This window comes from Alnus glutinosa, chromosome 7, assembly GCF_958979055.1.
Source record: "Alnus glutinosa chromosome 7, dhAlnGlut1.1, whole genome shotgun sequence".
In the NCBI taxonomy this organism is placed as follows: Eukaryota; Viridiplantae; Streptophyta; class Magnoliopsida; order Fagales; family Betulaceae; genus Alnus; species Alnus glutinosa.
Window position 1 is genome coordinate 5,655,466 of NC_084892.1, and position 25,173 is coordinate 5,680,638.

At 38.3% G+C, this 25,173-nt stretch overlaps 2 protein-coding genes across 2 annotated transcripts in view; one reads left to right on the forward strand and one right to left on the reverse strand.

Moving 5' to 3' along the window:
• LOC133873179 (ribosomal RNA-processing protein 12) overlaps positions 1-20,051 on the reverse strand; it is a 30,748-nt gene extending 10,697 nt beyond the window's left edge. Inside the window, exons 1-9 of the mRNA XM_062310908.1 lie at positions 19,939-20,051; positions 17,203-17,300; positions 15,955-16,601; positions 15,274-15,820; positions 14,577-14,828; positions 11,883-11,971; positions 10,349-10,559; positions 736-917; positions 384-611 (exon numbers count right to left, since the gene is read on the reverse strand). Of these exons, the coding sequence (XP_062166892.1) occupies positions 384-611; positions 736-917; positions 10,349-10,559; positions 11,883-11,971; positions 14,577-14,828; positions 15,274-15,820; positions 15,955-16,601; positions 17,203-17,300; positions 19,939-20,051 (2,367 nt within the window). The remainder of the gene's footprint in view (positions 1-383; positions 612-735; positions 918-10,348; positions 10,560-11,882; positions 11,972-14,576; positions 14,829-15,273; positions 15,821-15,954; positions 16,602-17,202; positions 17,301-19,938) is intronic.
• Positions 20,052-20,134: 83 nt separating this feature from the next.
• LOC133873180 (F-box protein CPR1-like) lies at positions 20,135-24,073 on the forward strand. The gene is made up of 2 exons (XM_062310909.1): positions 20,135-21,088; positions 23,852-24,073. The coding sequence occupies exons 1-2, from the start codon at positions 20,135-20,137 to the stop codon at positions 24,071-24,073; spliced, it is 1,176 nt and encodes a 391-aa protein (XP_062166893.1).
• The last annotated feature ends 1,100 nt before the right edge of the window (positions 24,074-25,173 follow it).

Genomic DNA, 25,173 nt, shown 5'->3' on the forward strand with positions numbered 1-25,173 from the left:
GTAACTACAGTGGAGGAAAACCAAATAATTTTTGGATAAGTACCGACACTTGAAACCTTAGATGTTTCAAAGACATGGAGAATTCCTTGGAGAATATTGTTGCCTCTTTCTTTCGTATGCTGTATTTTTGGACGGTGGCCTTTTTGTCACCCTTGTCGATTAGCTTTTTTGATTTTCTTGTTCGTTTTTCTATGCCTTTTTAGGCGTTTCCTTGTGTATACTTCCAGTGTACTTAGGGGCGCCTTACGCTTTCAATAAAACTTTATTTACTTATCAAAAGAAAAAAAAAGTACCGACACTTTTGCCTAATTAGGGAAAAGGAAAACCAAGAGAAAATCTATCAAAACATTCAACATGAGTTCTATGAGTGATAAATGGAGAACCTTTAGATACGAGCGCTTCTCAGGATGTGAATCAACAAATAAGTCTGTTAGCGCCATAAGCAACTCTGTCGAACATGATGTCAAAGCCCTGATGTTTTTGGTTGCTGTCTTCTTTGAATAAGTGGGTACATTTCCAAAGTCTAACACAGAATTTTTTATAGCATATGAATTTGATTCACCAGCATCTGTTCTAGTGCTAAGAACACTCTTGTTCTGAGACACGAGAACCTAAACAAAAAGCCAACAAATGCATAAACGACCAAATAATTAATGACATAATAAAACAATAAAAATCAAATTAACACCCAAAATAAATGCACTCAGACTCCAAGGATTGTGAAGGAGAGAGCACCTGTAAGGCAACAGCAATACTTTCATGCATAAAGGAGTCCTTCTTTAGAAAACGAATTAATGTTTCAGTCAAAGGTCCAAGATTTTGGTAAGTATCAGTCGGATGGCGACAAAAAGCAGGCAGCAGTCCCCACAGGTCATGCGCATAAGCCTGCAGATCTTGATTGATTGCCAACTTTTTTACTAGAAGAGAAGTAAATAGAGAAAATTACACATGTAAATCGATGAATTGTATAATTGTGTGCCATCATAAATTAAAGTTAAATAGAAATATTGATACAAAAATATGAATTGTTAATAAGGAGGAGGAAAGTGATTTGAACAGAAATTATTAAACCTCACTCCAAAGATTCACAATTACTGACTAATTTAGTTTTACTACAAAAATAACAGAGGCTTTAGAAATAGGAATTGATAAATGCACAATATTTGACACATCAAGTCCACTCGCACTCGGTATATAGCATAAGAAGTTGGTAGCTCAAGCTTTAGGAAGGGTGGAGATAAGGTATGTTTCATCATGTACTTTATAACCTATAAGAGAGCCTGGCAGCAAGGAGCAAGCACCAAGGACTATATAATCAGTGTGCCCTAGATGAGTGGCGGCCCAAGCTATCTCGGCTTACCTTCTGTAGATCAACTAATAGCGAAGATTATAGATATCATGCTGCTTTTATTCCCCATATAGACAAAATTTTATTTTCAAATGTTAAAAAGCAAACAAAATAAAATATACAAACTTTTGAGAAAATGCCATGTTTGAAGAATTGAACTCCTCATGTATTCCTTGCTTCTATCAAAGGACGAAGCATTTGATCCTGCCAACAAGCTATTAGGCAGAAAAGGATGATTTATGAGCTTGGACCATTGAGGCAACTCATGAAGACATGACATCTCCATGAAAGTTGTATGATCTAGTGGGCCACAGAGGATGAAGGATGAATTAGGTTCACACACATATAATTGCATATCATTAATAAAGCACCAAGGGGATTGGTTCAAGTGGTAAGGACATTGGTCTTACACACACACACACACACATATATAATTGCATATCATTAATAAAGCACCAAGGGGATTGGTTCAAGTGGTAAGGACATTGGTCTTTGAGGTAATCCCATGAGATCTAAGGTTCGAATCCCCTTGAATGCAAACAATTCCTTGAGGCCAGCCCGCCAGTGAAATCGGAATATTACCCGATCTGTGTAGAGGGGGCGCTTTACATAGATCCGAAGTTTACTTGACATGGGTGGGTACACAAAGTGGCCCTGCCTTGGGGGGATTCCTCATCATAAAAAAAAAATAAAATAAAATAATAACGCACAAAGGGCGCAACCATAGTACACATGGAGTATACAAGAGAACACCTAATATGAAGAAAAAGAACAAAAATTCAAAAGAAAAATCTGCAAAATTAGAAACAAGCAAGTTATGATGTGCAGCTATCCAAATATGTAATGTGTTAAACATAATCTTCCGCAACTCCGTCACCGATGTTTCTACAACTTCAAAGTTCCGAGCATTCATCTTATGCCAAAGACACCACATTCAACACAATGGAGCCAGCCTCCATACTTCCATAATTGTACCGCACCCAACCTGACCACCCCAACTGTTCAACAAATCAATGACCCGTCTCGGCATAACCCACTCTACGCCAAACAAATTAAGAATATAACTCCATAGTTCGCTCGCGACTTCACAATGAATCAATAAATGATCAATGAACTTCTCACTCTTCTTACACATACAACACCACTCAACAACAACATTCTCCTTTCTCAAATTATCAAGCAGCAAGATTTTCCTTAATACTGTTGTCCACACAAAAAGACGCCACCCGTGAAGGCGCCTTCAAGTCAGATACTCTCTCAACCAATATCTTTTGTTTAAATGCTAACCAGCTTGGTCTAGCTGTTGAATGTTTTGTGGTTAAGTGTTTCATGTGTACTAATGTTTCTAGCTCTTTTCTATTTCATTGTAGTTCATTGTACATGCTATAGAGAATAGAGATCATGTTTGTTAGATTAGTTAATTTTATTAAGGATCTTTAGAGTAGATTAGGAATGGAGAGGTGGTGCTGTGTGGAATCCAAGACGTTTGTCTTCTCGGTGTTAGAAGGTGCCTCGGTGGTAAGAGTGGAGGAAAGGAGGAGGAGTTGTTCAGGGCTCGTTCTGCTTGGTGCCCAGAGCTGTGGATGGTTGCTCTCGACCCTGGAGAGTGTGCTGAGGTTTACAGGGAAGGATTTTGTAAGGTCTTTTAGGGAGGGGTCCAAGGTCTTCATTGTAAGGCGAGGAGGCAACAAAGCTGGAAGTTTTATTGAAGTAGCAGCCTATGCCTTGGGAGGTTTGAAAGGGATTATTTACATTGCTGAAGGACGGAATGGGTGGGGATGGAGCAGTTTCTTGGCTGAGCTGGGTAAGACCAGGGACTTCCTCTCAGTCTCAGCAGGGAAAGTGCCGGCACGGACTGGACCTCAGCCTGCGATGGAGCGGATTCACGATAATGGAGCCGGCACTGATGCTGCTACTGGTTCAACCACAGACAAAGCACCATCTTTCGCTGAAGTGCTATGCACAGGTCCTCGCCGACCGAAGGAGGAAGGGTTGAAGAAGGTTCAGCCGGAGCACCTCTTGGGTAAAGACCATCATGACCGTTATGCCTTCGACACTGTGCAGGGGGACAGGAGTTTTCCTATATCGGAAGCAAAGTCCCATGTTGTTTTCCAAGGCAAGTCAGACTACTCCTTTGGTGATAAAAGCGACGGATTTCAGAAGTTTGGAGGGAAAGACACGCTACCTTCTCTGCTGCTCTGGCAGAGCCAGCTGGAGAAGTTGAAAAATGAGGTGGACCGAGCACTGAGTAGTGTGCGTGATGGGCTGCTGTTGATTGGGCCGGGCTTCAAGCCCAATGGTGACAGGCGGAAGAGAAAAAAGAACAGAAAGAAGAAACAGCAGAGGACAGTTTGGGTTCCGAAATCTAAGCCCAACCCAAGTGTTTCAACGGCTGATCGGGCTACGCCTATAGTAGCGCCTACAGTAACAGAACCGATGGCAGTGTCGGGTTCCGTTGGTCAAGAGGTTCTGGAAGGAGCGTCGACTTCTGGCGGGTTTTGTCTTCCTCCTACGACGATCACGTCTTTGGAGATCACATGCGTCGAGTCTGCCTCCAGGCCAGAGAGGGGGTCTCGTTCTGTTATCATAGATGCGGATACAAGGGAAGAAAAGGAAGAAAAGGGTATAGCCAGGAGTGCGGTTCAGTCTGAGGGATACACAGAGACTGACGGTGGTGTTTCTGCTCCTCTCGATATCCAAACTCCAGCATGCTACTCCAAGCTGTTGGAGTTAGGTCCCGGGCCACTCATCAACGTGGTGGACACCGGCATATGCCCACCACTGCTCTGTGCCGGAGGGCTGACTGTTGTCCCTGCCTTGGAAAGTGTAACATCCCAGCTGGTTCTTAATAACGGGTCTGAGCTACCCGGTTCTAGGTTGGAGGTTGTACCTAAAATTCCGGAAGTCCCTGCCATAGCTCGGATGGGTTCAGACTCAGTGATGGTTGTCTGGGCTGGTCGGAGTTCGTTGGATCCTTTGATGCCTTCGGGCTTTTATCCCTCGGAGTTAGAAGTTGAAGATGCCTCTATTACTCTCTTCTCCCCTTCCGGTTTGGGGTCCTCGAATGGAATGAAGCTTATTGAGCCCCCGGAGGAAGAGCCGGCTCCTTTGTGCTGCTGTCCGGGTGATAATTTCAGGGGTTCCTCCGGTAAAAAATCTCCAATGGACTTCTTGAAGGCGATTCTGGAGTATAGCCAGTCGGTGGGGGTCACGTGTGATGGCTATGAAGGTCAGCTTTCAGCCGTGTTTTTTTTTTTTGATAAGTAATTTAAAATTCAATAAAAAAGCGCAGAGGGGCGCAACCCTAATACACGGGAAGTATACAAGAGAGCCCCTAAACAGGAGGAACAACTAATAAATTAAGAAAGTCTACAAAAGTAGAAACACCTAGGTGGCAAAGATGGGGAGCTATCCATAGATATAACGTGTTAAGAAGACGCTTCCTTAAAACCACCATTACCGTCTCGACATCTTCAAAAAGCCTCGCATTCCGCTCCCTCCAAATGCTCCACAAAACACAGTGAGGAACTAAACGCCAAACATTTTTTGCTAGGCCATGCCCTCGAAAAGCACCCCAAGTAGTCAACAAACCCATCACCGATTGTGGCATGACCCATTCAACTCCAAACAAAGAAAACACAAAACTCCAAAGCTCACGGGCGGTGTCGCAATGAAGTAACAGATGATCAATAGACTCCCCCTTCTTTTTACACATACAACACCACTCAATAACCACAATATTCCTCTTTCGTAGATTGTCATGAGTCAAAATTTTTCCTAAAGCTGCAGTCCATACAAAGAACGCCACCCTTGTCGGAGCCTTAGCACACCATATCTTCTTCCACGGGAATGATGGACCTTCTTTCCGACTAAGTGCTTCATAATATGACCTTACTTCAAAATAGCTCCTTGAAGAGAGGTTCCAAACTAACTTGTCACCCTCTCCTTGTCGAATCGGAGTGGAGTACAACCGCTCGAAGAAAGAGAGCACCATCTCCAACTCCCAGTCCTGTAATTGCCGCGTAAAGAGAACATTCCAATGAATATTCCAATGAATTAGCTTTCAGCCGTGTTTGAGGCTATCCTTGCTGAAAATGACAAAAAGGAGACGGGTTCTTCTCTGAAAGCGGGCAACAAGTTCAATAGAGAACTTAATAGATTATCCTGTTCTATTAATTATGATGCGAGAAGCGGAAGCAGCTCTCAGAGTAGGTGTAAAGGGAGGGCGATTGGAGGTATTTTATGAAGCCAAAAATTCTATCGTGGAATGTCAGGGGCTTAAATGAGGGTAGCAAGCGGTTGAAAGTTAAAAACCTAATTAGACAATGGAAGGCAGACATTATTTGCTTGCAAGAAACCAAACTGGAGTTCATCTCCAACAGCTTAGTGAGGCGTCTTTGGGGATGTCACTTCGTTGATTGGTGTTACTTACCCTCATGCGGGGCCTCTGGTGGTATTCTTATCATGTGGGATAGAAGGGTTGTTGAGAAATTGGATGTGTATGTGGGGGAGTTTGTTGTTGCTTGTGCTTTTAGGAGCGTTGCCGATGACTTTACTTGGGCCTTCGCGGGGGTATACGGTCTTAACCTTGACTCTGTCAGAAGACTGCTCTGGGACGAGCTGGCTGGCCTTGCTTCTTGGTGGGAGATGCCTTGGTGTATTGGGGGTGATTTCAATGTCATTCGTTTTCCTGCTGAAAGGTCTAGGGAAGGTCGCCTTAACGCTGCTATGATGGAGTTCTCTGACTTTATTTTCGAGCAGGGCCTCATGGACTTTCCTCTCGCTGGAGGGACTTTCACGTGGTCCAATAATCAGGTGAACCCCTCCTGGTCTCGTATTGACAGATTTCTTGTCTCTCCAGGCTGGGAGGTCAAGTTTCCAGGGTCTATTCAGAAAAGGCTTCCTAGATTGTGTTCTGATCATTTCCCTATCCTACTGGATTGTAGTGGCATTCAATGGGGCTCCAGACCGTTCAAGTTTGAGAATATGTGGTTGAAGGCGGAAGGGTTTGTGGATAGGGTTCGGCTTTGGTGGGAGTCTTATCGCTTCCAGGGTTCTCCTAGCTTCATCTTCACTCAAAAGCTTAAGGCCTTAAAGGTTGATCTCAAGAGATGGAATGAACAGGAGTTTGGCAATGTGGAGTTTCGCAAAAAATTGCACATGGAAGAGTTATGTACTCTTGATAGGTTGGAGGAACAACAAGGTTTATCTTCTGAAGAAAAGGAGAGGAAATGTGCGGTCATCAGAGATCTGGAGAACTCTACCTTGCAGGAAGAGATTAGTTGGAGACAGAAGTCTAGGGTTCTGTGGCTGAAAGAGGGTGATAAATGTACTAAATTCTTCCACCGGATTGCTAACTCGAACAGGAGGTCTAATTCCATAGAGTCGCTCTCCATCAATGGCTCTGTTTCATCCGACCAGCAGGTTATCAGAGAACATGTGACTCAATTCTATGAGTCTCTCTTTACAGAACCCTTCCCATGGAGACCTAGAATGGATAATATTGCTTTCGACACCTTGGATGCAGCTGAGGCCTCTTCTTTAGAACTTCCTTTCGAGGAGGTGGAGGTCTTTGAGGTGGTGAAAAGCATGAATCGAGATAAGGCACCTGGTCCAGATGGGTTTTCTCTTGCGTTTTTCCAAGATTGCTGGGATGTGATCAAGACAGATCTAATGAGGGTTTTCTGGGACTTTCATTCTCAAAGCAAGTTTGTTAAAAGTGTTAACGCCACTTTTATTGCCTTAATTCCGAAGAAGTCTGGGGCTGTGGATCTTAAGGACTTTCGTCCTATCAGTCTTGTTAGTGGTGTGTACAAGATCATTGCAAAAGTCCTTGCAAATAGACTTAAAAAGGTGGTGGAGAAGATTATATCATCCCCTCAAAATGCTTTTGTGAAAGGCAGGCAAATTCTTGATTCAGTTCTTGTTGCCAATGAGTGCTTGGATAGTCGAATCAAATCCGGCGAACCAGGGTTACTTTGTAAGTTGGATGTTGAGAAGGCCTACGACCACGTTAACTGGGATTTTTTATTGTATATGTTGAGAAGATGTGGCTTTGGGGAGAGATGGTGCTCTTGGATAGCGCACTGTATATCTACGGTGCGATTCTCTGTGCTGGTGAATGGCTCCCCAACCGGCTTTTTCAGTAGCTCTCGTGGCCTTAGGCAGGGTAATCCTCTGTCACCTCTATTGTTCGTTATTGTGATGGAGGCTCTTAGTAAGTTCTTCTTCGCTACTGTTCAAAAGGGCTACCTTTCAGGGTTCTCTGTGGGTTCTGGCAACAGCGAAGCTATTAACATTTCTCACCTATTGTTCGCAGACGATACTTTAGTCTTTTGTGGGGCTAATTCTGATCAACTCCATTATCTTCGTATGCTTCTTATTTCTTTTGAAGCTGTGTCAGGATTGAAGATTAATCTGGCCAAATCTGTGATGGTTCCTGTGGGTGAGGTGGATAATATGGACGGTCTGGCCAACATATTGGGTTGTGGAGTGTCCTCTCTTCCTATAAAGTATCTTGGTCTTCCGTTGGGAGCTCCTTTCAAGGCTAAGTCTTGTTGGGACGAAGTTGTTGGGAAGATTGAGAGGCGGTTGGCTAGCTGGAAGCGGTTGTATTTGTCGAAGGGGGGTAGGGTTACCCTTATAAAGAGTACTCTCTCCAACCTTCCTACATATTTTCTCTCTCTATTCCCTATTCCCTCCAGTGTTGCTAGTCGCATTGAGAAGCTGCATCGTGACTTTTTGTGGGGGGGCATAGGCGACGAATTCAAATACCACTTGGTCAGTTGGTCCAAGGTTTGTCTTCCTATTTCAGAAGGTGGTTTGGGCATTAGAAACTTGAGAATTTTCAACAAGGCGCTGTTAGGGAAGTGGTTGTGGCGTTATGCTTATGAGAGTGAAGCTCTGTGGAAATCCGTGGTGGATGCGAAGTATGGCTCTACTAGGGCTGGTTGGTGTTCCTTAATTCCCCTTGGGTCTCACGGTGTGGGGAGTTGGAAGAACATTAGGAAGGGGTGGAGCTTGTTTTGTAGATATACCAGACTTATCTTGGGCAATGGGTCGAGGATTCGTTTTTGGGATGATGTTTGGTGTGGAGAGATGTCCCTCAAGGAAGCCTTTCCAGTTCTATATGATATAGCTTGTGTCAAGGATTCTTTGGTAGAAGACCATTTGGTAGTGGTAAGTGGCACCTATCAGTGGGAGGTCAGATTTTTCCGTGATGTTCACGATTGGGAGGTGGACGTTATGGCTTCCTTTTTCTCCTTACTGTATTCATCCAAGGTTGAAAGACCATCCTGGATAGTTAACACTTGATAGAACGACTTTACTTCAAACTTACTCCTTTTGAAAGGGCTCCTACCTATTCCATCCTCCTCTCCATGTCTTAACTGGAAAGAATACAACTTCTCGAAGAAAGAGAGTACCATCTCCACCTCCCAATCTTGAATTGGTCTGGTAAAAATTACATTTCATTGAATAATCCAATCTTAAAACTGCATATTATCCGCCACCCACGCATATTTTCTCTGGGCAATATTTCTTCTCTGGCAATACTACATAAATCCAGATAAGATATCTTCAACGGTCTATCCTCACACCAAATATCATGCCAACAACTAACTTTTGACCCAACTCCCACCTCAAATTGGACAAATTTAGAAAACTTGTCCCACCCCCTTCTAAAATGTTTCCAAACTTCCACTACAAATGTCCCCATTACCTCCTTAGAGCACCAATCACCCCTTGTACTATCATATTTAGTTTCTCCTAATTCTCCTAGATATACAAGATTCAAGGCATGTAACAACTGAACTTTGAAGTTCAGTCATCTATACTTTCAAAACTTCTTACTCTGATTGCTAAGCATCTCCTTAGTTATGTCTTTCCTCACAAATACCCATCTCTGCATTATATGTGTAAACACAAACAGCACTAAAAGTTTAATAGTTATTTGATAATGAGTACTTAAATAACAAATAAAACTATTAATACATACAAAGACATAAGTGCATACAAAGTCTTATGCATACTTTTTTACATGGACCTTTTCTATTTTACTTTTGATAAGTATGCGTCATTTACAAGAATTTGAGAAACCTTTTTTATTTTACTTCAAAAAGGTTCTAAATTTACAATCATTGCTGCTAAAACAATGTATTTATTCATAAATAGTTTGACTGTTTTCCCAACAAAGACTAGCTCCCCAAACAAGTCAATGTCCAAAACTGACAGAAAATACAAATGCATATTTTTTTAAGATGAATGAGATACAGTTAACTAACAAAAAGATGCAGCAAGCCAGTAACCAAAATAGAATGTGGCCAAAGTAAGAAGAACTTCATCTAAGAGCTATAAGTACAATGACGGCACAATAGATAGAGTGAGAGAGCAAAACCACCCTAATCTTCATCACCCTCAGATGCAAGAAATTTAAAATTTTACATAAAATTATTGAGGACATCAGGTGGGGGAGGGGGGGCAACAATAATCAGATCAAACATAAGAAATCTGCATATAAGATTAAGAAAACTACATTGTGAAAAAAAGAAAGTATAGTTAACTTTTTTCTACAAAAGTTAACAACCTTATTACCAAAGGTCAGAAACAAAGCCTGGAAAGCATTATGAGAGGAAAAGAAAAAAGTACAATTAGCAAGGGCCTTGAGGTAAATATGAGGTTTGGATCCACAAAACAGAGAAGGCATTGAGGAGAAGGGGCCAGGAGGGGGAAGAGCGAGAGTTTTAGCCTTGAACTATAGGCACTTCCTAACATAATTTTTTTTTTAAAAAAAAAGAAGCAATAGTAAAGAAAATATGAAGGAGCTTACTTGATGCAAGGCACTATTATGGAGATTGGAAGTGACAGCAATATAGACATATATAGACATGCATAACTACTTTGATTTCCAAATCTCATGATAATGAAAAGATTTACTGAAACAAAAGAAATTATGCCAGACTCAAATGAAGGATAGGAATTCCCTACAAAGTTGAGGAATACCTTTATGACTAGCCCGCTCAAAGGATTTTGCAAGAGGCACAATATGCTCCATATAGTACCCCAGTGATGCTCCAACAACATAATCTTTTAAAATAGGTATCAACCAAATGTTCATACAAGTGAAATCATCATCATGAAGGGAGATAGGCAAAAGTGTAAGTATCTTCTCTGGTCCCATAGCAATTACAGCGGATCCAATACAATCCCGAAGCTGTGTATCAAGAAAAAATTCATTAAAAAAATGATATCAACCAACTACCAATAGAAACCAATTTGACTTTACACATTTGCCTGCTACCTATAAAATTTGTAAGCCTACCACAAAGAGAAGTCCAAGCAAAAGTGCAAAAGAGAATGACACAGCTTATCACATGCATAAAGAACCTTATGGATCCAGATTATAGTTGAGGTAAGATTGAATCTGTTGAATTGCTCAAGCTGATAACAATTTACAATCCAATAATTGGGTAAAATATTTAGAAACTCTGCTAGATGTACCAAATCTCTGTTAAGGATAGCAAAATCCCAAATTTCTTTCCAAGTGGATCCACAAACAAAGAACATCCTAGGGCTTCATCTTGCCATTCCACACCATTTTCACCCAGATAACATAACATGATGGAAACTTCATTAAAAAGGCCAAGAATCATAAGTACTAGTAGTCAATTAGAGTAAGACAGGAAGCTGAAAACAAGCTATGGTGGAGGCCCTCTAAAAACGGGTAGTTCTTTGTAAGCTCCTTCTATAATGTCCTTGTTCGTAATGGTGGCATTCCTTTTCTTTGGAAGAGTATTTGACGGACCAAGGTTCCATTGAGAGTGGCTTTTTTTGCTTAGTCAGTGGTTGTAGGAAAAATTCTTACCATGGACAATTTTAGGAAGAGGCATGTCGTTGTGGTTAATTGGTGTTGTATGTGCAAAAGGGATGGGGAATCTGTAGACCATCTTCTTCTCCATTGTGAGGTAGCTTGTGCATTATGTAGCGCGTTTTTCAGTCATTTTGAACTTTTTTGGGTTATGCCTAGAAAAGTAGTTGATTCGTATGCTTGTTGGTGAACAAGTGCCTGGTGGTACCACTCAGAGTTTTGCCAAGTAGAAGATGGTGCTTTCTTGTCTTTTTTGGTGTCTTTGGAGGAAACACAATGATAGATGTTTTGAAGACTGCAAGAGGACGTTGACGGAGCTTATGTCCTTATTTTTTATTACTTTGTATACTTGGATGGCTATGTTTTTACCTCCCTTTGTGCTTAGCTTTCAGGATTTCCATGTTCTCTTTTCTTCTTTTAGTTAAGTATTTCTCGTGTGTACTTCATGTATACCCGAGTTGTCCCTTTTGCTTTTAATGATATCTTGATTACTTATTAAAAAAAAAAAAAATCAAGTTCATTATAAGGTCATAAAACAAATTAGACTTGGTGATGATAGTGTCCCCAAAATGTCAGTTTCAGGTGGATGAGAACAAAACCATAGAGACTTTATATTTGAGTTGGCCAGATGAATATGGTGAAATTTAAAAGGATAATCCACCAACTTACATGGTTAGTGTTGGATGTGCTCCCATTAGCTAGAATCAAGTCGGCAAGTTTAAGCACTAGATCCTTCATAAAGACATATGACATCTTCTCTGCAACCAAAAGTACATAATATCATAAGAAATTGTAGTATGTTACTAAAATTACCAATATTGCTCACAAATAGCTGCAAAGTAGATCTGAACAAGACATGCACAATTTAAAAATGTAGAAAGTCTAGTAAATCAATGTTGCCTTATATGGTGCTTGTGGAGGGAACGCAACGATAGACAGTTCGAGGACAAAGAAAAAACTATTGAGGAGCTCATTTTTTTTTTTTATTCTTTGTTCTCTTGGACGGCTGTGTTCCTTGCCCCTTTAGTGATTAGTTTTAATGATTTTCTTATACTGTTTTCTTCTTCTTCTTAATTACTGTTCTTGTATACCACATATGTACTTGATCGCTTCTTGCGCTTTTAATGAAATTTCTCTTACTTATCAAAAAAAAATCAAGATCTACATTAGTTGGAAGCTCATTTCGTGACTTTCACTTGGTCCTAAAACACACACACACACATATCTATATATAATAGATTTTGTTGTGCCTCATAGTATTCCTAAAAGTAAAAACAGAAGTAGGAGGGACAAAACACAACTAAGACAAGACATAATAGCAAGAACATTCTCTTCATAAGAATTCAATTTTTAAAACCACTATACACTAGATAAGGGGAAGAGGGATCATTTCTTTATAAGTAAAAAGCAAATAGCATTAAAAGTGTAAAGGCGCCCCTAAGTACACAAGAAGTATTCAAGAGGAAAGGGGAGAGAGATCATTAAAAGAAAAAGAAAAAAAAAACAATGGCAAACTAAAAGATTACTTAAATGGATGGTTATACTCTTCACAAAAACTCCACACTATAAACAAATAATTGGGAACTCGGTATTAAAAAATGAACCTAGTAGGAAAACTACTCTTATAGGGTATTTGCGATTGCCCTTTTAAAAAAAATAGTAGCTAAATGATGGAAGAAAATCTTTGGTTAGAAAATCAAAGTTTTGAAGACCACGAATGGATGGTGGCGGAATTAAACTGTTTTTTCTTCAAGACTCTTTATCACTGGACAGCTACCTTTGACTTAAATATCTCTAGCTTTCATGCTATTCTTTCTTTCTTTTTTTTCCTGCGAACTAGGTGTTTCTCTTGTATTATACTTCATCTGTATTTGGATTGTGTCTTTTTGTGTTTTTTAATAAATTGCATTTACTTGTAAAAAAAAGGGCATTCACAACATACCTCCTTGTCCTCAAGGAAGCCACTTAACATTCCACTAGAGTAAAATGAGATTGTCATATTTTATGTTCCAATCGACAGACTCTCCCATGTGACGTGTACATGTCACTTAAAACACAAAACTTAGCTCTCAATTGATCCTAAGTGAAGCCTAAAGATTAATGTTAAGGGCAACAAAACAGCTCTATAATTGGATTGGACTTGGAATAGCTCTGTGCCTGCCAATTTAGAGGGGCAACCAAGGGCTAACTCTCATGTCCTGTGCAGCATATGCATGTCATGTGGGAAGAATCCATCTATTGTAACAGAAAATATGACAATTTATTTTACTCCAAATCAAAGAAAAGTTCAGTAACGGTTATGAAAAGACAATGAGGCAATGTGTAATTACCCCTAATCACAAAGAGGTTATAATATCCTTTTAAAAAATGCAACAAGGTACAAACTTCTACTATTGACCTAAGCCCTCTTATGTTCAATTATAAAGTCAAAGTTTCAAGGAGAAATAACAGGTTTACAATATCAAACATCCAGATATAATGTGATTTGCTATATGTTAAATTGGATAATTTGGACAATGAACATCATATGTTTTATCATGTAAAATATATTGTATCACCAGATTCTATAGTAATGATACCCAATTAAACTCCAGTAGAATTACTTTGTCTTAAGCTCTAGAGGTAAAGGTTTGCGTTGAGTTGGTCAGCCTTAGGTTTTAACACCTTACAATCAGTAAAGCAAATTCTAAGAGATATCAGACATTATAAATTTTTATTGAATAGAGATGAGGGGTAAGTTAGACATTTAACCAAGAATATGCAGAGATTGTATCCAATATTCAAATTGATAGCAACAAGGAAGTCCTAGCATAAGCAAAATATAGTCAACATAAAAGCATGAAACAAGGCAAGGCTGTACATACTGATAGAATAGTAAAAAGTGAACATTTCATATGCATAGAATAAAGATGCTGATCAAGAACTTTTGACCAAACAATTCCAGCTATGCCAGCATAGTCTAAGAAAACCATTACCCGCGATTCATCACGTTTTAATTCAGGTCGACATCAACTTCGTCTGCAATTCAGTCTCAATACAGCTCAAGAGAATACAAGATATCCAGCTCTCATGAACAAACAAACAAACTTTAACTCATGTAAAAACCTGATGAATTGTGCAAGTAGATCAACCAATATTGAATGCCTAGAGTGTGCAACTAACAATTCAGCAATTACTTCAATGAACTCAGAGGACTAAAGCAGTAGATCAACAAGAATCTATATATGCATTATTTCTCTATTTCACAATCTATTAACTGAACTCAGTGAAATTTTCTAACTGAAAAAGGCAAAAAAAAAAAAAAAAAAAAAGACAAAAGACAAAAGATTTTACTAGAGAATATGGGAATAAACATGTACATACCAAGTTTGATGAACAAAACAGATATGACCCCTAAAATATGCTCATTTGGCGTTCCATTATGAGCACTGAGGGCATTCTCAAAGACAGCACATATCGATTTAATTGTGCTTGCTTCCATGCTCTCCTGATGTTCATCGTCAAATGGTTTATCTTCATGAGTCAAGAGAAATTTATGATCCACATGATGGCTGAGCAAGTCTTTCAATATACTTGAAGCCTGTGATGCAGTGCTAGCCTCAGAAGTTAGAAGACCTAATCAGTGTTGGCAACATGAATCAGAAGTTACCCCAAATTCTTTTTTCTTTCTTTCTTTCTTTTTTTCTTTTTTTTTTTTTTTGGGGGGGGGGGGGGGTGATATGTAAAAAAATCATGAACAGCTTCTTCTGTGAATTTTAGCATTACTATTCCTGAGTGTAGGTTCAGTGATTCATGCCATGTTGGATGAGCGAGATATGCGAAAGATGATTGCTATAATAAGCTTTACATTGTAATTTCAAGGAGGACATTATGTATATCCTCCGCAAACTTCTTCTTTCATTAGGTTATTACTTGTTAAAAAGAACAAAAAAAAGGGTAAAAATCACAACTAACAACATGAGATGAGACAGCAAAAAAGCAATATTTATAGATTCAATGCAAAAGCAATAGGTGTATCATCATCAGTGTCAATATCCAATATATGTAACAAGTACCATACCTGCTACAGAGCCAAAAACTAGAGGAAGATTACTAATCCACGAGCTTGATTCTCTGTCATGAAGTGCACCCAGAGCACGTTTTAAGAAGGTTGCTGCAGACATAACAGTGTCCAAGGGATTCCTATCTCCCAAAGAGACATACGAAGCAAGGGAAACTACAATTTTATCCATCTCCGGAACAACAACTTCAATTCTTGATGTTTCAAAAAATGCCTCAATAACTTTATGAACATGCCTTGTAAGCACAGAGAACTCTGAGCTCATAAGCTTCTGTATTTCAGACAATATTTTTGAACTAACTTTTTCCAGGAGACATGGAACACTAATCTTCACTACATCCAACACATAAAGAACCTCCAAATGTTCGGGTTTCATCGAGGTATTATCTTTTGACCCATCTACAGCTCTCAAACCACTTAATTTAACTGCGAGAGGCATATGATTTTTAAGCAAAAACAGTACCAACTTGCTCGCTGCCTTGATAACAGCCGAGCCTTTAAAAGAAGTAAAAACCTTCTCAAGATAATCTTGAGCACATCTCCTAACCTGCATTGAAGCAATCAAAATATCAACAAACCACTTATTAACTTGCTTTAAAATTTTCTACAAACGATCATTGCACTAATTAATCAACATATTCCGCATTCTATACACATAAACACTCAAATAGGAATCAATACCTTGGGGCGTCGATCGACCGAGAAATTCAGCAACGTTTCGAACCCTAATTTGACAGAATTCCAATCCTCCAAATCGCAAAACCCTAACAAAACCCCCAAACACTTCACCGCAGCTCTCACACTCGCCACAGCAAGCCCCTCCCTCTCCTTCCCAACCAATCCCACGAGTACACCCACCGCCTCGCTTGCTTTCTGCGCCGAGATCCCCTGCAGCGGCACCAGCGGTACCACGATCGACAAAAACGACAACAGCGCGGCGACGGCGGTGGGGTCCAGGGTCTGAGAATCGCTAAATGACGCGGAGTCGATGGCCGCGGCGAAGTAGGCAGACTGAGTCAGGGGCAGGGACTCGGAGGCGAGGATCGAGCGCATTGCCGCTGCAGTGGCGACGAGGTGGCGGTGTTGCGGGGCCGAGGACTTGGCGTAGCGGTCCATGAGCTGCTGGCAAATGTCGGAGCCATCTTTGAACGGCTCTTCTTGTTGGTTTTGTGGCTCTTGATTCTGTTCTTGTTCTTGTTCTTGCATGGTGATTAGGGTTTTACCTGGCTTTTTCGTTGGAATTGGCTGGGAAGGGTTTTGGGGAGGTTTTGGGAAGAAGGAGACGGGTTCAAGGGATTGGGTTTTGGGGTTTGGACTTTGCGGTTTACCTGAGATTTGGGCCGGTTTGATTCGGACGCAACCAACTCATTTCGGGCCTGGAGGGTTGTGAAACATCGGGTTAGGCTTTTGTACACCGGTTAGGAACAGAGTTAGGCTTCCCGCTTCTTTTATGTTTGAAAATGTAGTGATTTAAAAATGCAATTAATGAATATGTAATTGGTAAAAAATATAGTTAAGCGTTTAATAAAATAGCAGTTCAGCTTATAAAATTGTAATTGGTAAAAAAAAAATGCATCTCAATTGCCTGGAATTTGAAAACATTAATTTGTTTTCAAAGTTTTAAAACTTTCATTTCTTACAAATACCCTTACAAATGGGATATTTTTTGCAATTTTATTTAAAAAGGTGTGTTTGGCCTATGGTGGCATTGTCATTTTCTTTTTAGCTTAAATAACAGGAAAATGTTAGATTTACAACACCAATATAACAACTGTACAACAATCCCTCACATGAGGGTGGGTCTCACATACTGGGGTCCACCCTCATGTGAGGGGTTGTTGTACAGTTGTTGTATTGGTGTTGTACAAGAATCAAATCCCTAAATAACACCCTTTTATGTGTAGCTTCAAATAGGGAAATGATACTTACACATCACCCTCACAACAACTACACTCACACAAGACACATTGGGGTGGGGTCCAGTGTGTGAGCCCCATTCGAATGTGTCTTGTGTGAGTGTAGTTGTTCTGCACAAAAAGTGTAAATATCATTTCCCCTTCAAATATTGTCATGTTAATCTATTCTTTAACAACCGTTATTTTTTACAATATTATTGCAAAATGTAGCGATTTGACCATCAATTGATGTAAAGGAAACAACCAAAAAAACTAAAGATGTTGCTACCTTTTTTTTATAAAAAAGTTACCAAGCATCTCCAACAGAGCCTTTAAATAGCTGATAATAGTTATTATGAGTCATTTTAATGCTCCAACAGGCCGCTCAAAATGAAAATTTTGCTATAGTAAACTTTTAAATACGAAAGTTTATTGTAGCACATTGAACATTTTGTTAAATGTTTTTTTTTCTCTCTTCTCCTTTTGTTTATATATATATATATATATATATATATATATATATATATATATATATATATATATATATATATATATATATATATATATATATATATATATATATATATATATATTAAAAAATAATATTTAACTAAAGTATCAAGTTTAATAAATAGTCTATTAGAGTTTGTATTAAAATTGGTAACCAAAATAATAATATATATATATATATATATATATTTTGTTGAATTTTATAAATAGTGTAATAGAAATTATTCATATTTATTAAATATGCTGTTATGTTATCCATATGTTTTTTAAAATATTATACATATTATACCTATAATATATACTAACTTACTAATGGAGCTAGTATGTCTCATTTCATACAAAAATAAATTAAATTTTTAGCATACTAATGTCGTAGTAATGATTGGCTGCAAATAGGACTTTAGACTCCCATGAAAGATTTAATAGTAACAAGATTGAGAGCATAGGCTTTCAGTCGGTTGGAACCATAAGCTTCCAGTAGCAAACAAATAAGCCTTATATGATAGAAGTGTCAACTCAAAATATATCTATTAACCGAGTTTCTGTTTTAAACAAGTGAAGTGAAAGAAATTAAATAAGATTATGCATACAAAACTGTTATTACATCACATCATTGTTTTGTTTTTATTGCTTTTTATATATATATATTCACTTTTTGAGTAGTAATGGATCATGTACACCATCCCCATGGAGGTGGTAAAGGGAAGGCCCTAATTGGTAGAAAAAAAAACTCCAACCTCTTGAGGTTATCTTGTACTTGGAATGAGAAGTAAAAAAAAATGAATAAATATAGTGATAATTTGATTCTTTGTCATCCTAGTTAATAGGATAGGAAAAAAAAACGAAGGAGTAAATAATTGTGACACGTTTACTTAAAAAAAAAAAAAAAAAAAAAAAAACTTTTGTTGTTAATCGATTAAGAATCTTCTAACTCCATGCCAGTTTAATGTTTTTTTTTGTATGTTAACTATATACGCAAAGAAACCTCTATATGTTTTCAAATTAAATGCTTACTGGGAGGTCTCAAGACACCCTTTATTTTTTTTTTTAAAAAAAGGAAAAGATTTTGGGTTCTTTGAGCAACTTAGGAAACTCCTCATGCCACGTAGATCGAAACCACTGAACTCCCTTATCTCAAACATTATCTTTCTACATTATAAGTTTTTATTTTATTTATATTTTATTTATATTTATTAATGCAGTACCAAATAAAAAGGGAAAAGAAAAATTGGCACTATAAAGCCTAATAAGAAATAGTGTTTATTAGGCTAGACCCACAAAAACACCCCATCAAAACATTTGCTTCCATAAGAATTGAGTTAAAAAATGGAAGGACGTGTATGGTAAGCAAGGTTGTATTAATAGTCGAGAAATCTTTCGATTGTCTAAGTGTTTAAGTAACGTTATAAAACAAATTTTTATCATATACTGCTGTCTCAATCAATTATTAAATTTTTTTTTGAAACAATTATTGATCCAATGTTTGGATGAGCCTGTCTACGTATAATAATTGTGGAATAAAAATGTGATTTATAGCATTATTCTAAATGTTTTCCATGGAGATTTTAATATTGGGTTTTTCTTTTTTCATTACAGTGTAGGGCTCTCTTACAATTGAGAATTTAATTTCAATATATATGGTTTGAATATAACTATTGCATTGTAAAGCCTCTCGTTAGTTTGTACTTCTACAACAACAAAAACTAAGGGGGTATTATGTGCATTTTCAATTCCCACGTGCACTTTTCGAATAGAGCATGAGATTCTCATATACATTGTGTATATTTAAAAATGCACATGAGAATCACATGCTTTGAGGACACGTCAATTTAATAGATTAGATTGAACACATCTCTCACCCAATTTGGAGAAAAAAATTATCTTTTATTATTATTATTATTATTATTTTATTATTATTGCTTTTGCTAAAGTAATTTTTTAGAAATCCTTCCGTAAAAACATTACAAAACAAGCTAGAGGTATTCCAAATCCCTGACAACCCATTATATATATATCCACCAAAATTAGGGTAGTTTTAGCCGAAAAATAAAAGGAAAAGATAAATAAAAAAGTTGGTTCCCATGGGCAAAGGCCAAAGGCTATCCTTATGGGCCTCTGGGCCTAGCACAAGGTCGGAGTGTGGCCCATGTCCAACCCAAAACAAACACTGCTTCAGCCCATCCTAATTATCACTCCAACGCGGCCGCCTTCATCCTCTTGGCTTACCCTTTTTGTTAGAGAGTTAGATTCAAATACTAACTCTGTTGTTATATCTTCAACAGAAGATAAATTCAAGTCTGCAACAACTTCTGTTGAAGATATAACAACAGAGTTAGTATTTGAGTCTAACTCTCTAACACTTTTTATCGCCATCCCATTCTTCTGTTAAAAGGAGCTCAACACTCTCTTCATTCTTTGTACAAAAAGAGAAGAAGATGGAATTTAGTCGCCGAAAAATGTTGATACTTCCGCAGGAGCTCATCGCCGAAATACTTTCTACACTACCCGTTGAATCTCTGGTACGTTTTCAGTGCGTTTCGAAGGCATGGCTCTCTCAAATCAATGACCCATATTTCATAAAGATGCATCTCCACACCAACAGACAACGCAGTCTCATTGGGAGGAAACGTAAGTCGAATCGTTGGCCAGAGGAATACTACTTGGTTAACATTTCCAACGAGGATCGGTTAGGGGATCCCGTTAAGATCTTCCCACCATTATACCGTTCAGAAAACGTCAAGTACCGCACCTCAGTGATAGGCTCTTGCAACGGCTTGGTTTGCATCCTCTTCTTTTGCAACCGCAAATATGGTTCTCATTATGAAATTGGGATTTGGAACCCATCAATCAGAAAACACAGAAGAGTACCCTTTGAGCCTGTAGACGATAAGCACAAGCAAGGAGTGCGAGTCAATAGTCTCAATTTAGCATTCTGGTATGACCCAGTCAACACCGATTACAAGGTTTTAAGGATTGTGAAATTTGATGATCCGGAATCCAAAACAAAGAGCCTTGAAGAAGTTCAGGTATATAGTCTGAAAGCACATTCTTGGAGAAGAATAGAAGATCAATTGCCTTACAAGGAGCCATTTATTATTTCTTCGTCCCAATCGGTTTTCACCAACGGTGCTCTTCATTGGTTTGTTACGAGTGCAACTGGAAGGACCATTCTCGCATTCGATCTCACCACCGAGAAATTTGGAGTGCAAACGCTTCCGTTCACACTCCATTCGTTTGGTAATTTGATGGTTTTAGAAGGATCGCTCTGTGCTTATGCATACACTAATCAGGCTACAGGCGTTTGGATGATGAAGGAGTATGGGGTGACGAGCAGTTGGAGTCGAGTTCATACGGTGCCTTTGACTTTCTTCTACCGCCAATTGCTAGCGTTTTCAAAGGATGGCAAAAAGGTTCTATTGGAGGACAATAAACTTTTTTGGTATGACATTAAAAAGATGACATGCACGATTGTTGAGCACATTTCTAATGAGTACTATTGGATAACGACTTGTGTGGAAAGCCTATTTCTCCTCGATAGTGATAGTGACAATTGAATTCAATGCATAACATGATCTCTTATAAGCCTTGTAATTCATAATGGATGAATAATATGTGGTTTTTACATAATTAAATTTTCGTTATAATTTATTTTTTTTGAATTTTTATTTTTAGGCTAAACAAGCCTTTGGTTGCATTTTTTTTTTTTTTCTTTCTTCTTACTTTTATTGGAATATTTTGAGAAAGCTATATTCTGTTTTGGAATTTCTCGTTTTTTTTTGGAATTGTATATATTTTCATTCTGAGTTATGCTTCTATTTTTGTTGGACAAATTAAGTTAATGCTTGTTTCTATGCATGCTTGCTGTGGATTCAAGATTAGGAAAACTTGGGTTTTGAATTTTTAGGTTCAAAATTTAGGATTGAAAGGGTCAAAGATGGGCTGTATATTATTGAGGGAATAATTCTAGTAGCCTCTAGAACATCCTAAGCTTTTAGGGTTTTTTATATGCATGGCCGGTAAAGAAAAAGATTTGATTTTGGGTTGCTTGTGAATAAATGAAAAAAACTTGTTACATTAATGATATAAACAACTTGTTACAATAAAAAAACTCTAAAAGCTTAGCCTTGTAGATCACTTTTTTGCATAAATATTTCCCTAGAATAATACCGTCAAATGCAAACCTAATGCAAATTACAACTTAACATGTTGACCATCAATCAAGGGAAAGCACTGATTCTAGTGCTGTGACATTACTTAATCATGGACTGATAAAAAATTCTTTTGTAAAGTAGAACATTAAATTTCTCCTGCAAGCAATGCTACATGAGTATAGGGGCAAGAAGTTGTAATCTCTCGATCTCTTCAAGCTTTTGCAGGAAAAGAATAATGCTGCCAATACTGTCACAGCATAAACCTATAATGGTACCAATGGGGTAGTCGTAGAGAATGATGCTGCCTGGGTGTATATATATATATATTGTAGTGGTTACAGCAAGATTACCGAGTAACGGCTAGTAGCTGTTGCTTCCTTTTCAACGGCTAGTAGCCGTTACACTACACGGTTCTGCAGAATGCAATATACTCTTTTTTTATTGGTGTTGTTTGTTGTTGTTGCCTTGCTAGGCTTGTTTTGGGCTTGTATTTGCCCTGGTACATGTAGAATTTGTTGTCCGTTGTAAGGGCTTAGTGGGACGGATTTGATCTCCTTTGCCCTGTGTATAGTTTGCTCCTGTTTCTGGTGGGATTTTGTATTGGTGTTTGGATCTATAAAGCTTTCTTTCATCTAAAAAAATGTTACAGCAAGATTTATAAAAAAATTTCGCCAGGTTTGGCACATTCTTAATTATCATCCTTATAGCACACAATGCTGCCCATATGACATTAAGTGTGGTCAACTTTCAAGAATGAAAGGTTAAAAGAGAAACCAGTCAACATATAGCTTCATACAATGATCATACGATGTAAATGTTCGTCAGGAACTCCAAACACCAAATTGCAACACTTGAAAAATAGTTTCTTAACATTGAGTCTCCTACTTTATCTTTGAGTAGGAGATGTTTCCACCATTTTATCATTGAGTCTCCTACTTTGAGTAGAGTACCGTAGTGATAATTGTAGTCTTTCAATTGTTGCGGTTATTTAAGTTTGAGTAGAGTCTATCTTTTATCTTCATGAGTTAGGGATTGTGTTAGTAGTCATCTCTATCTTTAATTTAGTGGGTATCTCTACGTTGGGATTATCTAGGAGAGTTATCTCTAAGAGTTAATTTCAAGTTAGGAGTCCAGTTGTAATATCTATTTAAAGAGTTGTTGATGGATACTAAAGCATGCAAATTTAATCTCAAACATTGTGTTTGAAAAGGTTTAGGTTCCCTTTAACAAATCTAAATGGTCTAAGTTCCCTCAAATCCTAACAAATTATCTCGTTACGTGTTCGAGAAACCATTCATGTAATCCGCAAGTATTATTATGAAATTGTGATTTGGAACCCCTCAATCGGAAATTACACGAAATTATCCGGTGAGTCTGTAGACAGTGAGCACAGGCTACATAGAGGCATGCAGGGCCGGCTCAAGCTACTTTGGAGTCTAAGGCAATAATTTTAAATGAAATTTTTTTTAATATATATATATTTAAATATTTAATAAATAATTTTAATTTTTATATTATACTTATTTAAAAGTTATTCTCCACTATGGGAGGCACAATACAGTCGTTTTACTTAAGTTTTTGTTTTGTCTTTAATTTTTTACCATACTTCAGCTTTTGTTAACAAAAAGGATAAAGTGAAAATAAAAAATAAAAATGGGTGTGGTTGTGAACAGCCATATGTTTGCAGTAAAAAGACATTGAAATGATGAAAGAAAGTACTTATCTATAAAAACGAACAGCCATGACCCATAGTTTCAAGCTTTCAGCAGTCAGCACAACAGCTAAAAAAAATTAATGCTCCGTTTGTTTCGGCGTAAAATGATTTCTGAAAAATGATTTCGGCATTTTCCTGTGTTTGGTTGGGGCGAAAATAACAGTCAACGAAAATCATTTTCGGTTTGACCGTAAAATCTTCTTTAATTTTTGGAAAACGATTTACGATTTTTAAAACCGTAAATCGTTTTCCGAAATTAAGCTCTTCGTCCTTACACGCATGTTTGATATCCGATCGTTAAAATTTAGCAATTGTCGGTCATCGGGATCAAGTTGGCGCCGGAGTCCGACAACTTCCAGTCGCCGGAAACCTGCCAGCGCCGGAATCAGGTCACCGGAATTCTGCCGGTGCAGGAATCAGGCGCCGGAATTCTGCCGGTACCGGAATCCGGCACCGGCAGACCAAATTCCGGCCGGGATATCGCCGGATTCCGGCCAAGCCGGTCGTATCTGGACGGACCTGGGTATTGATCCGGCCGGATCTGGCCGGATCCGGGTATTGATCCGGCCAAAACGGCCGGGATCCGGCCGGATCTGGACGGATCCGGCCATTAATCCGGCCGAATCCGGAAGATTCCGGCCATTTTGGCCGGATCCGGTCAACTTTCTCGCCGGAATCCGGCAACGGCGACCGGACGTTGCCAGATTCCGGCGATAATTACCAAACTCTTATTTTTGCATTTTGTAATTTTTTCGTGCGAACCAAACACCGAAAAATATTTTCGAGAAAATCATTTTTTCTGAAAATGATTTCGTCGAAATCATTTTACGACGGAAATCATTTTACGTCGAAACAAACGGAGCATAAAAGAAGAAAGGGCTTACTAGTGTTTGAAATTGAGTCGATCCTTGGGTCAATGGGTGCGAAGTTTTCCAGAGGTTGCTATTGGTCAAGCGGATGAGCTCTTAGCGGTGGTCTTGGGCCTTTATCGCCTAGATGCTGGAGAAAATTGTAAAGCATTTAAGGAATGGTTTTTGTTATTTGCTGGAGTTTAGAGAATAAGATTTGTGTTCTTGGGCCTCTAAGATTTGATTTTTCTGTTGGAGTTCTAGAGGAAGATGGTGAAATAATACACTTCTTTTTTCTTTTTCTTTTTATTTTTATTTTTCTTTTTAATTTTTTTAATTTTTAATTTTTTGTGCCAAACTGTTGTGTTTTTAACTTGACAATTAATTTTTCCGGGAGAGTTTCTATGGGAGTGTTAATGCACTATTTGAATACACATTTTTTTGTGAGAGTTTCTAAGGGAGTGTTAATGCGCTATTTTTTTTTTTGGAAATCGTTGTATTCTTAGGCCTTTGATGATTAATTTTTATGTGGAAGCTAAAAGTTTCCTGCAAATAAGAGATAATGCACTTTTTTTTTTTTCTTTTTCAAAATTGTTGTAGAATATATTTAGGTCTTATTATTATTATTCACAAACATTCCTAAGGGGCCTTTTTCCATGTTTTAGAAATCTGACTTATGGAGCCTTCTTCCACTGGAGGCTTTAGGCGACCGCCTAAGTCGCCTAGTAGAAGAGCCGGCCTTGCGGGCATGACCTAGTGGGAATCCATTTAGCATTCGGGTA

Coding starts and splice junctions, on each gene's coding strand:
- LOC133873180 (XM_062310909.1), top strand. CDS start 20,135: ATGTTGATACTTCCGCAGGAGCTCATCGCCGAAATACTTTCTACACTA. Junction 21,089..23,851: donor TTTCAAAGGATGGCAAAAAG/GTTCTATTGGAG, acceptor GTTAAAATTTAG/CAATTGTCGGTCATCGGGAT.